The sequence below is a fragment of the Carex rostrata genome, chromosome 10 (assembly GCF_964058835.1).
Source record: "Carex rostrata chromosome 10, lpCarRost1.2, whole genome shotgun sequence".
In the NCBI taxonomy this organism is placed as follows: Eukaryota; Viridiplantae; Streptophyta; class Magnoliopsida; order Poales; family Cyperaceae; genus Carex; species Carex rostrata.
In genome coordinates, this window is record NC_135927.1 from 4,682,370 (window position 1) to 4,694,646 (window position 12,277).

General features: G+C 32.8%; 1 protein-coding gene across 1 annotated transcript; it reads right to left on the reverse strand.

The window, feature by feature from the left end:
• Positions 1 to 528: 528 nt before the first annotated feature.
• On the reverse strand, positions 529 to 7,048 carry VHA-A (vacuolar ATP synthase subunit A). The gene is made up of 20 exons (XM_078310255.1): positions 6,869 to 7,048; positions 6,305 to 6,431; positions 6,165 to 6,220; positions 5,806 to 5,862; positions 5,500 to 5,611; positions 5,300 to 5,337; positions 4,990 to 5,091; positions 4,615 to 4,671; positions 4,449 to 4,520; positions 4,266 to 4,367; positions 4,104 to 4,166; positions 3,489 to 3,621; positions 3,272 to 3,378; positions 2,903 to 3,097; positions 2,706 to 2,792; positions 2,453 to 2,557; positions 2,210 to 2,307; positions 1,792 to 1,870; positions 1,585 to 1,673; positions 529 to 954 (listed from the first exon to the last, which is right to left on the reverse strand). Exons 1-20 carry the CDS (start codon positions 6,938 to 6,940, stop codon positions 840 to 842), a joined length of 1,866 nt encoding a protein of 621 aa, XP_078166381.1. The 5' UTR covers positions 6,941 to 7,048; the 3' UTR covers positions 529 to 839.
• Positions 7,049 to 12,277: the final 5,229 nt, after the last annotated feature.

Genomic DNA, 12,277 nt, shown 5'->3' on the forward strand with positions numbered 1-12,277 from the left:
ATATTAGTTGGAACTAGGGGTGGTAACGAGCTGGGCTCAACTCGTAATCAGCTTGTTTAACTACTAAGCAAGCTGAAATTAGAGATCCAAGCTAAAATCTCAACTTTTGATCGTCACAAGTCAGTTCATGAGTTAGACTAAGCTAGCTTCATTGGATCTTGTTTAAGAAAAAAAAAATTACAAACTTTTTAAACCAAGTTGAACCAAACTAGATAGCATAAAATGCGCACAAATTCATATCTAACCAAACTAACTCGCGAGCTAAGTCCAGGTCGAACACATTTAATTTGAACTGAACCACTAACAACCTGGCTCGTTAATACAATTCGGTCCAGTAATGAGTAAGCTATTAACAAATGAGTCAAATGCAAGTCACACGATGATGAGCTAAGAGCTTTCTTACCAACCTAGTCCGAACATCAATCCTTAATTTGACGCTATCAGTCATCAGATGATAATTAATAGTAAAAAGTAAATTGAATCTCAAATGTATATATAAAATGCACAAAACACAAACAATGATTTAAATGGACTGCAACGTTTGTTTATTTACGCATCTCAACAATGTCCATTTCTTATTGCTACACAATTTAATAATAATAATACACAAAAAGAGCCGTCCCAGATTCATAATTTCAACCAAAAAAAAAGCAATAATGTAATAATGACTGGAGACAGAAAATTCCCTCAAAATACAAAAAATGAAATAAATAAACACAGCACTGTGTGTCTGGTAAGCTGTAGCAACAACAGCTTCATATGCTCTCAAAACTAGAATAGCCATAGTAGTAAATTATATAAGGAACACTAGACAACAGGGCCTTGTTTTCTTTTGTTTCTCACCTTGCTTCATCCTCCAGATTGCGGAAACCGGTCGTGAGATCTTCGTATAATTGCTTGAATTTCGCCACAAGTGCTTCCTCTCCCTCTGCTGGGTCTTCAAACTTTTGCGACCTGTTTCAAAAACAAACAAAAAATGTCATTTTATGGGAATTATCAAGATTATAAATCATATATACCTTCAATTTCTTACAAGAAAAAATAAAACTTCAAAATAACCCCCTCTAAACTTTGAAATTACGTATTCCCCCCTCTAAACTTCCAAAACTCACAATCTTATTGTCTTTTATATTAAAACTCATTTTAAATTTTTAAAATACCCATTTTACCCTTTATTAAAGGTGAGTTTTAATATAAAAGACAATAAGATGGGTAAATTTGTGAGTTTTGGAAGTTTCGAGGGGGGGATATGTAATTTTGAAGTTTAGAGGGGAAATACTTCAAAATTACGTATTTCCCCATCTAATTTTGAAATTTCGTATTGCGCCCTCTAAACTTCCAAAACTCACAAATTAACCCATCTTATTGTCTTTTATATTAAAACTCATTTTAAAATTTGAAAATACCCATTTTACAATATTAATATAAAAGAAAATAAAATGGGTAAATTTGTGAGTTTAGAGGGGAAATACGTAATTGTTATGTTTTTGAGTATACATGAAATTCCCCCTTTCTGTAAAAAGTAACAACAATGATAAAAAAAAATAAAAAAAAAGCCAGCATAGTATGAGATGAATTGCTTACACTAAGCGGTAGAAAAGGTCACCCATCCGATGCTTAATTACAGCATATGTTATCTTCTGACTTTCAGAACCAGCTGTTTTCTCCACTGCCTATTATTTATGAAATAAAAGATAAATAAATACCAACGTGCCCCTATAAGTTCTTCATTTAAACATGTAAAATATCATGTAATTTGCAAGAACAAAAAGGCTAGGATAGAATTAGTACCTGATTGGCAAGGTTGTTGAAGTGAATAATGTTGCGCATCATCCACACAGATTTGTAGAAGGGGCAGTATTTATCGTACCTATGCCAATAACTCAGTTAATAAATAACCAAAAAACAGGATTTTGAGCAAGATAATCTTCTCTTTTTTAGAAGAATTAAATTCCATCCAGAAAAGGATATGACAGTTATTGGCATTTACTGCTAAATGTGCTTTCCAAGTTGTAGTACTAAAATATGTTCACCTTTTTTAGTTAGGTTTTAGGATTGAGTGGTAAATATGAAATTATCCCAAATATTTTTGACCAAAATTATAACTTACAGAATGTTGATTAGATATTTTCCATACATGGACCAAAGATAAAAATTTCTTTTGAGGAATCACAATTATTCAATGTTAACATAGAGAGAGAAATCTTACGGGGTAAATGCATTTTGAGCAAGATAATCTTCTCTTAGAAGCTTAGCTGTCTCTAAAGTAATCTTGTCTGTCTCTGCCAGTGCATCTTTACCAACAAGCTATATATTTAAAATTTAATTAGAACCAACTGAGTTTGTACAAACCATAAATTATTGGATGAATACAAAATTTAAAAGGAATTCACATTCAAATGGTATGACATATGCTAGAATAGCCTTACAAATAAGGAACAAAAATATGTACCTGCACGATTTCATTGAGTTCATCTTCTCTTTGTAAAACCTCACGAGCCTTTGTTCTGATGTCAATGAAATCTGAATCGAACTTGTCATAGAATGATTCTAGGGCCTAAAAACATAACAAGTAGCAATGTTATAATTTAAATAACTGAGCTACAACTACTTTGGGACTAAAGTTGTTGTTGTTGTTGTTGTTGACCTACAACTAACACAAACCATGTTTGTATTGAATAAAAAAAAAAAAAAAGGAGATGTACCTTGGAGTAATTGGAGTAGGAAAGGAGCCAGTTGACAGACGGGAAATGTTTCCTCTGAGCAAGCTTCTTATCTAGACCCCAAAACACCTGGCAAACAGGTAATATGCACATACAACTCAGTTCAGTTACTTTCCTTGACTAGTTGTTTTCCAACTCAGTCGATTATATATCACATTGGTTTCATAAAATAAACGTACCTGGACAATACCAAGGGTTGCGGTGGTGACGGGATCAGAGAAGTCACCACCAGGAGGAGATACAGCACCAACAATGGTGACACTACCAGTTCTGTCTGGGCTACCAAGGCACTTCACCTTACCAGCACGTTCATAGAACGATGCCAGACGTGCTGCCAGGTATGCAGGATACCCACTATCAGCAGGCATCTCAGCCTAACAATTCCAAAAATAAATTACTAATTTATACCAGTAAAGTATAGCTATGTAACGAGTAACTAAGTTAGAAGTTAGAAATGCACAATTTTCATTTCAGTGTTACTTTTTATGTCATTTATCTGAAGTCCTATTAAGAAAATTAACGGTGAACAAAAGGGTAAATTAATTTACCAGACGACCAGAAATTTCACGCAAAGCCTCAGCCCAGCGAGAGGTGGAGTCAGCCATCATACTAACATTATATCCCATATCACGGAAGTATTCAGCAATGGTAATACCTGATAAAATTATATCAACAAATGAACAGCTATTAGATAACGATTATTTAACAGGACAAGAAGCATTGAATATTAATACAGGAATAGGAGAGAAGAATTTGTTGTCGTACCAGTATAAATGGAAGCCTCACGGGCAGCGACAGGCATGTTGGAGGTGTTAGCAACAAGAGTAGTTCGCTTCATGACAGACTCCTCACGCCCATCAGGTAGTGTCATTGTCAATTTAGGGAAATCCATCAACACCTAACAGCAATGAAGCATCCTCATGTTTGTATTCAAGAAAATATTGATTACAATAATTTGAAAAGCATCTAATTTGGCAAAGAAACTTAGGAGTTACATACTGGCACAATCATTTTAGTTATTTTGATTTTGTTATCTTTTCAATTTCTTTACATTTTTTGTTCTATTAACATTTTGCAATCTATTCAGATCATAACCATAGATAATTACAGCAAGAATAATAATGATATTTAAGTAGAAAAAAAAAAGAGTTCAGGACAGGAACAATTAACATAAACAAACATGTAGTCCTATGTAACTATCATTTTGTAATTGTTAATTTCAGGTAAAATATTTTACTTTGCATTAGACTAGATATAAAAGTTCCACAATCCTCATTGCACTTAACTAGATAATAGATATAGAAGGCACAATTTGTAGTTTTTGCTCATATCACGCAAGCAAAAGAGTAATTTACTTTAATTAAATTTAGCAACACAAACCTCAGCCATCTCATTTCCTCTTTCTCCACAGCCCACATAGACGACTGTATCCGAGTTAGAGTACTGTAGGAAATGATACATGAATAAATTAGAAATGCTAACAAAAGAGGAAAAAGTAAGCAAACGTGAAAAAATGGACAGGCTAACACATAGGTTCTTTACCTTGGAAAGGGCCTGACTAATGACAGTTTTACCACAGCCAAAAGCTCCAGGAATAGCACAAGTCCCTCCCAGCACAGATGGAAATAAGGCATCAAGCACACGCTGTAAAAAGGAAGGTATAGTATATTAAATAAGAACTATCTTTGAAACAGCTGGTACCAGTACTACTGTTTTCGACTATACCTGCCCAGTCAAAAGAGCTGTATCTGCAGCAAGCTTGGAAGCAACAGGCCTCGGAGAACGCACTGGCCATGACTACAATTATTAAAAGAAAAAAAAGTTAGATAAATATAACAAAAATTCCTAATACATAGATGCTAAAAATCTGATCTGAAAACAAGTTAGACACCTGAAGCATGGTGAACTCCTTTTTGATACCTTGGAACTCCACCTCCAGTACTGTGTCCTGTTCACAGAAAAAACAACAGAGACAGATCATCAAAATTTAAGAACAAGAAAAGAAAAAAAATGAAAAACATATATATATATCTCGTGTTTCATTCTAAGAATAGTCTGATTTCATGTAATTCCTGCTTATCCTTGCCACCTCTTCTCATTGCCACCTCTTCTCATGTGTAGAAATATACAGTGAGAACACAAACTATTTGACAATTTACAGAGGCGCATGCAAAACAATCCCCACATAAAAAAATAAATAGAAAACTTTGACAACTTCTCAGAGAAGAAATACTAAGATGCAAAGAAATAGAAACTAATCTCTGACCTTAAGGCTATATTGACCAGCTGGAGCAACGTATGTTATTTTTCCCATGGAGCCCGGTGGAAGTGCCATATGGTGGTTCATCAAAGTGTTCTCAATAACAGTCTGCAATTAAACCAGAATTTTAGCAACATAGAATTTGTTTCTATTGAACCTTGATGGAGTCAAATAAACCACAAACAATAAACAAAACAAAAATGAAAAAGGATAAGCATCCTAACATATCGGGTTGAAACAGAACCACAATTGTCAAGTAACAAAACTTAAATCTCAAACAGAAACTCAGGGTTTGAAAAACATAAAAGGAACTTACAGCATACAAATCTCCGCCAGTTATATTATCTCCAACACCTGAAATTGGAACAGTAAGAAAGAAAATCAGTAGGGGTTTATTTTTTTGCAAACACTTAAAAAATTTGCCTTATTTTTAGATTTTTGACAGTAGGGGTTTTTTCAAAATTCCCTCACAAAGCTTTATGCATAATTTTGAAACTATTTTATAGGAGAACTTGCCTAGCTTCGTTGGTTCGAATTCCCACAGTAAATCTTTATCAAGAGCAGGGACAGATACTCCACGAGGAATGTACACATCACCAGATTTGACAGCAATAGTTTTTAATGGACGCTAAATGTCAGATAAAAAAAAAATGAGTTCAGCATAAAGTAATAAGCTATAATACTATAAGAGGAGAATAATATTATTTGAGATAGCCTAAAAGCAAAGATATTAAATTCATCTGGTATGGTGTTGAACATTAGACAAGTCATTAGAAACCAAATAGAAAGCAGTAATTACAATTTACAATTATATTTGCAAACCTGAATTCCGTCAAAGATGTTGCCTAAGATACCGGGTCCTAATTCAACTGAAAGTGGCTACAGATGACAAAGAACAACAAAAGAAAAAGAATCGTCATTAAAAATATTGACAGTATAGTAACAAAATTCATAATCTTTGTAGCAGTGATGTAAATAACGGTATGCACTCGTCGGATGGACAGGGCACCGCCAAGCGATTAATCGGAAATAATCAAGAATAATTGGCCATAATCGGGAATAATCGACCGATTAGTCGGGACAATCCGTGACGGTTTGATCGCCGATAACGACTAATCGGCCTAAACGGCCATTTTTTACAACACTGCTTTGTAGAATAGCATCACAGTATAAATATGTACCTTGTGAGTTCTCAAAACTGGGTCATTGACCATCAAACCAGCAGTTTCTTCATACACTGAAATCAAATAGAAGATGTAAAAATTGCAAGTTTCAACAATACTTGGTTGCTTATTCCTTCAATAAGGGAATAAAATTGTACCTTGGATGGTGGCAGAGTCTCCTTCGAGACGAATGATCTCACCGATTAGATTGTCATAGCCGACACGAACCAGTTCATACATGGCTGCACCACCCATTCCATCAGCAACCACCACTGGCCCTGACACCTGTCACCAACTGATGTTAATTCAATTTCATAAAAGTAAAGGACTACAATGATCCATATATTATTTTATTTTTTTTCAATAGCTAATAGGATTTGTCAATGTTTTAAGCATAGTTAACCAAAATGAAAAGTCAACACGAGTAGCAGTCCATCAAATTATTAATTAATTTTACAGAATATCTGAGCAAAACATATCTGATTTACCAGAAATTAATTTCCAGAAATCAGAACTATTACATTGAAATTGTCAAAAAAAATGAAAAACAGACTTCTGATCAAATCAATTACCAGAAATCAGAACTGAAATTGTCAAAATTCCAGGGCTATCCCTGACTATTACTGACTAAAACTCGGATCTCACTAAATGAAGATTACAATAGCTTAGTCAGATCAGCACTGTTACAATGGATTAGGGGGAAGCGAGATGAGAGATGGTACCTTACGAACATAACCGTACTCGCTCTCCTTCTCTGAATCCTCAAAGGTGGTCATGCGATCGCCGTATTCCATGGTTGGAAAGAAGCTCTTTGATCAGAACCCTAGATTAGATCTGCTACGAGAGGAAGAAGAGAAGAGGAGAGAGTAAACGTAGAGAGACAGAGAGGAGATATTAAGGGTGCCACGAAAAAAATTGAAATCTATCACCTGAGGTAACAGAAATTTTTGGTTTAGATCCAAACTGTCTGATCTGTTAAGGCGCGAATATTAAAGGCTCCTTGCATTCCACCTAAGGCCGGATTGACTCGGATTCTGATGCGACGGTTCTGATTTAAACTCAAATATTATGTTACCGCAGAGGAGACGGATCTAAAGGTGCCCCGAGAAGAATTCATATTACCTGAGAAAACAGAAATTTTGTTTTTAGATTCAAGCCGTCAATCTGCTTTGGCGCGAATATTAATGGACTCAGATTCTGATAGAACGGTTACGATCTAGACACAAATGTTACGTTACCTCAGAGGAACAGATAATTAACGGTGCCACGAAATGAATTCATATGTATCACCTGAGGTAACAGACATTTTGTGTTTAGAACTGAACCGTCAGATTCTGATTGGACGGTTCTATTGTAAACTCAAATATTATGTTACCTTAGAGGATGTGGAATCCCACGAAACAAGGAGAGGGAGGGCACTCATTGAATTGAGTCATTGTGATCACGGAATTGGTATTTGAGAATTCCTTATCAGTAGATCGGTGTTTCATTAAATGTTTGCACCGTATTGTTTCTAAGTATAGCCTAGCTTGAGGATTGAGCTCTGTTTGATTCTTTATAGCCAACAAACTGTTATATACATACATAAAATTTATATACCTGGCAGCCTCTGCCTGGTGCCATTCAAAAAAAAAACATACATAAAATTTATATATGGATATTTCCCATTTTAAGCTGCTTAAATTAAGCATCGTTATTATGTTAAAATTATTTACCTCTATTCTTATATTATATTATATTAAATTTATATTAAACATGTAGATGTCCTGATCTACCAACTAGGGGTGTAAACGGATCGGATATTATCCGATTTTGTCCGGATCCGAATCTGAAAAATTACCTAAATTATCTGATTCATATCCTATCCGAAAAATTATAATGGATAAGGATACAGTAAGACTTTTAAATATCTGTATCCGACCGTTTATACTTTTAAATCACAACAAATGTGTTCTATGTTCTTAAATTGATTTATTAAATTGCATATTGTACCAATAATTTATTAAATTGTGTGTGTGTGTGTATATATATATATATATATATAGTTAGGCTGGGGTGCTATGGATAGCATAATGGCCTCTATGCTACGGCTCAATATTCGAGTTTTCAAAATCCAAACGGTCGATCCGAACCGTTCATCTTATTCTCCATATTAATATCTGCTTGGAGACCAAATTTTACATATTTCTGAATTTTTTTACTATTTATTAAGTATTTTACAAAATTGTTGATCCAACGGTGGCTGCACAAAACAGTAAAACCGTTGGATTAGCGATTTTCAAAGTGGCTTAATAAATAGTAAAAAAATTCAGAAAATTATAAAATTTGGTCTCCAAGCAGATATTAATATGGAGAATAAGATGAACGGTTCGGATCGACCGTTTGAATTTTGAAAACTCGAATATTGAGCCGTAGCATAGAGGCCACTATGCTATCCATAGCACCCCAGCCTAACTCTATATATATATATTGATAAATAATATAACACTATGACATAATTAGTGACTGATACTTTAATAATATAATAGAAGTTTTGTAACCAACAAGCTAATTATGAAAAATATCCATACCCGTCCGATATCTGATCCGTATCCGTAACATTTAATATCCGATCCATATCCGTATCTATATGCGTATCCAAAAAATTATAACGGATACAGTAAGACCACTATCCAATCCGTATCCGACCGTTTACACCCCTACCGCCAACGGTAGTGATTAATAGATGAAATTTTAGATTGAATATCAGTCATTCAATCAAATAGTCTGCCTTATTTTGATTTAATGTATAATTTTGGCGTTTTATTACGTGTAGAAGTCTAAATATATTTAGACATACTCACCACACAAACTGCACATGATTTGATTAGAATTAAATTGAATATACTTAAATTGAAGGTGTTGTAATAAAAAAGCTATTTGATGTCTTATTTTTTTTGTCTTCTTCAAATCTTCAATACGTATAATCCCACCGATACAGAGAATATAAAAAAATATTATAAAACTTTAAAAGAAAATTTCAATACATATAATCCAATATCAAATTTTCTAAGAACAGAGATTAAAAAAATATTTGACTACATCTCATTTTATATGAGAATTTTCAACGCACGGCGCACGATTCTGTTATTAAATGAAAAGAAAACAATGATTGTTAAAAATAATAATAATAATAATAATAATAATAATAATAATAATAATAATAATAATAATAATAATAATAATAATAATAATAATAATAATAGTAAGATTAATGTTATGTTCTGATTGTCAAAAAAATTATTGCAAATATTTAAGATAATTAAGATCTTTGTAAATCTATTGATTGTCAAACAATTTAATACAGAATGATTCTAACTTTGTGAATTTATATATGTTCAATTTTACATTTTTTATCAAGTCTATTTTCAATATATTCTTCTCAGCTTTATGAGTAATGCATATTTAATTTTGCTTAGATTTCGTTACTATGTTAATAATTTAATATATAGAAATCTAAAAAAAATGTAATTCAAGAAGACTAATTTAACATTTTCCAACGGATATTTTTGTTTCTGGTCCTGATTTATTTCTATTCATAATTTTTTTTCTAAACCCTCTTATTTGTTTCTCAAATACTTGATTATGATTGGTTCTTGTTTCTTTTCATTTTTAAAATATCATTTAAGAAAATTCCGCTGAATAATTCAGCAGAATTGATCGTGAATTCCGCTTGATTACCCAACAGAAATGTGTAAAATTTGGTCTCCAAACACATATTAATATGGAGAACAAGATGAACGGTTCGGATCGACCGTTAGAATTTGAAAACTCGAATATAGAGCCGTAGTACGGTGCCAAATCGTAATATGCATAGTACCATAGACTCACTCGATGAAGATTGTAAAATTATATTGATACAGTAGTCGAACGGAAGTGAAATTGGATGTAATTTGTGAAAAATGTGAAATTGAAATGAAAACATGTACTTAATCTTTTCCTTTAACTCTTTTTCTTTTTTCTTTTAATTTTATTCCACCATTTCCGTAGATAGATGAGGTGAAATTGTACAAGTGCGACCTTAATTTTAGGATGGAATTAGGTCTCCTTTTACTAGGAGTGTTCATTGGATCGGTTTAATCGGATTTAAACTGAAACGAGAGAGTTCCATAAACAGTTCGGTTTTTACTAGGAGTGTTCTTTGGTGAACTCAAGGCTAAAACATGTCAAATCAGCTTCAAATGACGAATCCGAACCGTTGAAACCCGCTTACCTTACGGGTGATGCGCCTACATGTAAAAATTTTAAACATTCGAATTAATTTAGTATAAAGTCAAGCGGTCAAAAAAATGTTCAAAAAATGAACGCATTAAAATTAAGTTATTAATCTTCTAATTTTGACCGATTGACTTTATACTAAATTAATTCGAATGTTTAAAATTTTTACATGTAGGCGCATCATCCGTAAGATAAGCGGGTTTCAACAGTTCAAATTCATTATTTGAAGCTAATTTAACGAATTTTAGACTTGAATTCACCAAGATACTTAGTGAACTTAAGAACACCCATTAAATAAAATAAAATACATGTTTTTTTTTTGTTTTTTTGTTTTTTTTGTTACAAATAAAATACATGTGAGAATTTGGTCATTGATACACTTCATGGTGGTAGACCGGGTCTAGTAATAAATGCCCTTACGAGCCCTACCAATCATGTAACCTGGCCATTCATATCACATGCATAACCCAAAATAGACACGAGGTGGAGCAAGCAAATGACCAAATGCCACGTGACAAAATGTATGATTTTTATTGAAGCAGGGTTTGGATACTTTGCACGCTCTCTCTCTTGCACATAAATTTTAAAATGTGTCAATTTTCCTCAAATAAAAAATAGGTTATATTTATGTAATCATCTCTCGTAACTATTTTCATAAGATGTTATGTTTAAGAAAGTTGATAATAGTTCTTCTAACAAAATTTATCAAACGTCTCTCAAAGTCTAATTATCTGAAACTGCACTCTAACTACTGTGGACAACGATCGGGTCCGAGATTGGAACCACAAGCACAAGCGCCATCACAGTGCTCTTTGCCAAAAAAAAAAAAGACATATAATGAATAAAATATCTTTTATAACGGAGGAATCAAATAAGATTAAAAACAAAAGAAATTCAAAAAAATGATTACAATTGGAGAGCAAATGGAAAAGAAATGAAAAAAAATATCGAGAAATAATTACTTGAAGAAGAACAAGAAATAAAAGCAAAAATAGGAAAAAAAATAAACCTTCCTTCTGAGAGTAAAAGATAATAATAATAATTTGTCGTAATTTATAGTTATGATTGATTAATAAATTTTAAAATTTGAGGTTTTAACCGTTGTTTCAGTCTGAGAGAAGGCTTAATTTTCGGAGAGATGGAAGATGAGAAATTAATTAAAGAGTATCGTATATTTTGCTGACCATATAGTTTGAGAATTTTATTGTACTTGTGATGTGATAGATTTTTATTTAGTTGTTGTGTGTTAGATTTATTTTGATATTACTATAACCTTCAACCAAAATAACATCTAACAATTGCTGAATAATAAATAAATAAATAAATAAATATATAGGTGCGCCGAATCAGTCTGCGCACCAAATGGATGCTCCAAATTGATGATCCATAATTGGTACGCAGATCATTCTAGTGTAGATGTTAACTTCTGAATTGTTGCAAAATTCACAGTAATGCGTGAATTTTGAAATATTAGGCTGGTAACTAAAAACTCATGTCTTAGAATTTACCATCTTGATGGTGAAAATGGGTTTTTTTTTTTCACAAATTGTTGGTAAGATGAAAATTTTAAAATTTGGAGGTGGTAACTAAAAAAGTTTCGGGAGTTTAACGGAATGGATATCTCTATTTCTCTATTCTATTATTAAGCACGTTGGGTGTCCGATCCGCCAACGGCTACGATTGAGAGATGAAACTTTGGATTTGATCTCAGCTCTCCAATTACATAATTTGTCTTCTTTTGATTAAATGCATTTGTTTAATATATAGAAGTCTAAATTTAGTTAAAAACATACCCACCACATATGTTGCCACACGATACGTTACAATTAAATTGAATAAATTCTTAAATTTAGCGATATATTTATCTGTTTCCT

Excerpts from the sequence above, each read along its gene's own strand:
- VHA-A (XM_078310255.1), bottom strand. The coding sequence starts at position 6,940 with ATGGAATACGGCGATCGCATGACCACCTTTGAGGATTCAGAGAAGGAG. Across the intron at positions 4,672-4,989 it reads CTGGTCAATATAGCCTTAAG|GACACAGTACTGGAGGTGGA; the intron begins GTCAGAGATTAG and ends TTCTGTGAACAG. Across the intron at positions 2,558-2,705 it reads CCTACTCCAATTACTCCAAG|GCCCTAGAATCATTCTATGA; the intron begins GTACATCTCCTT and ends TTATGTTTTTAG.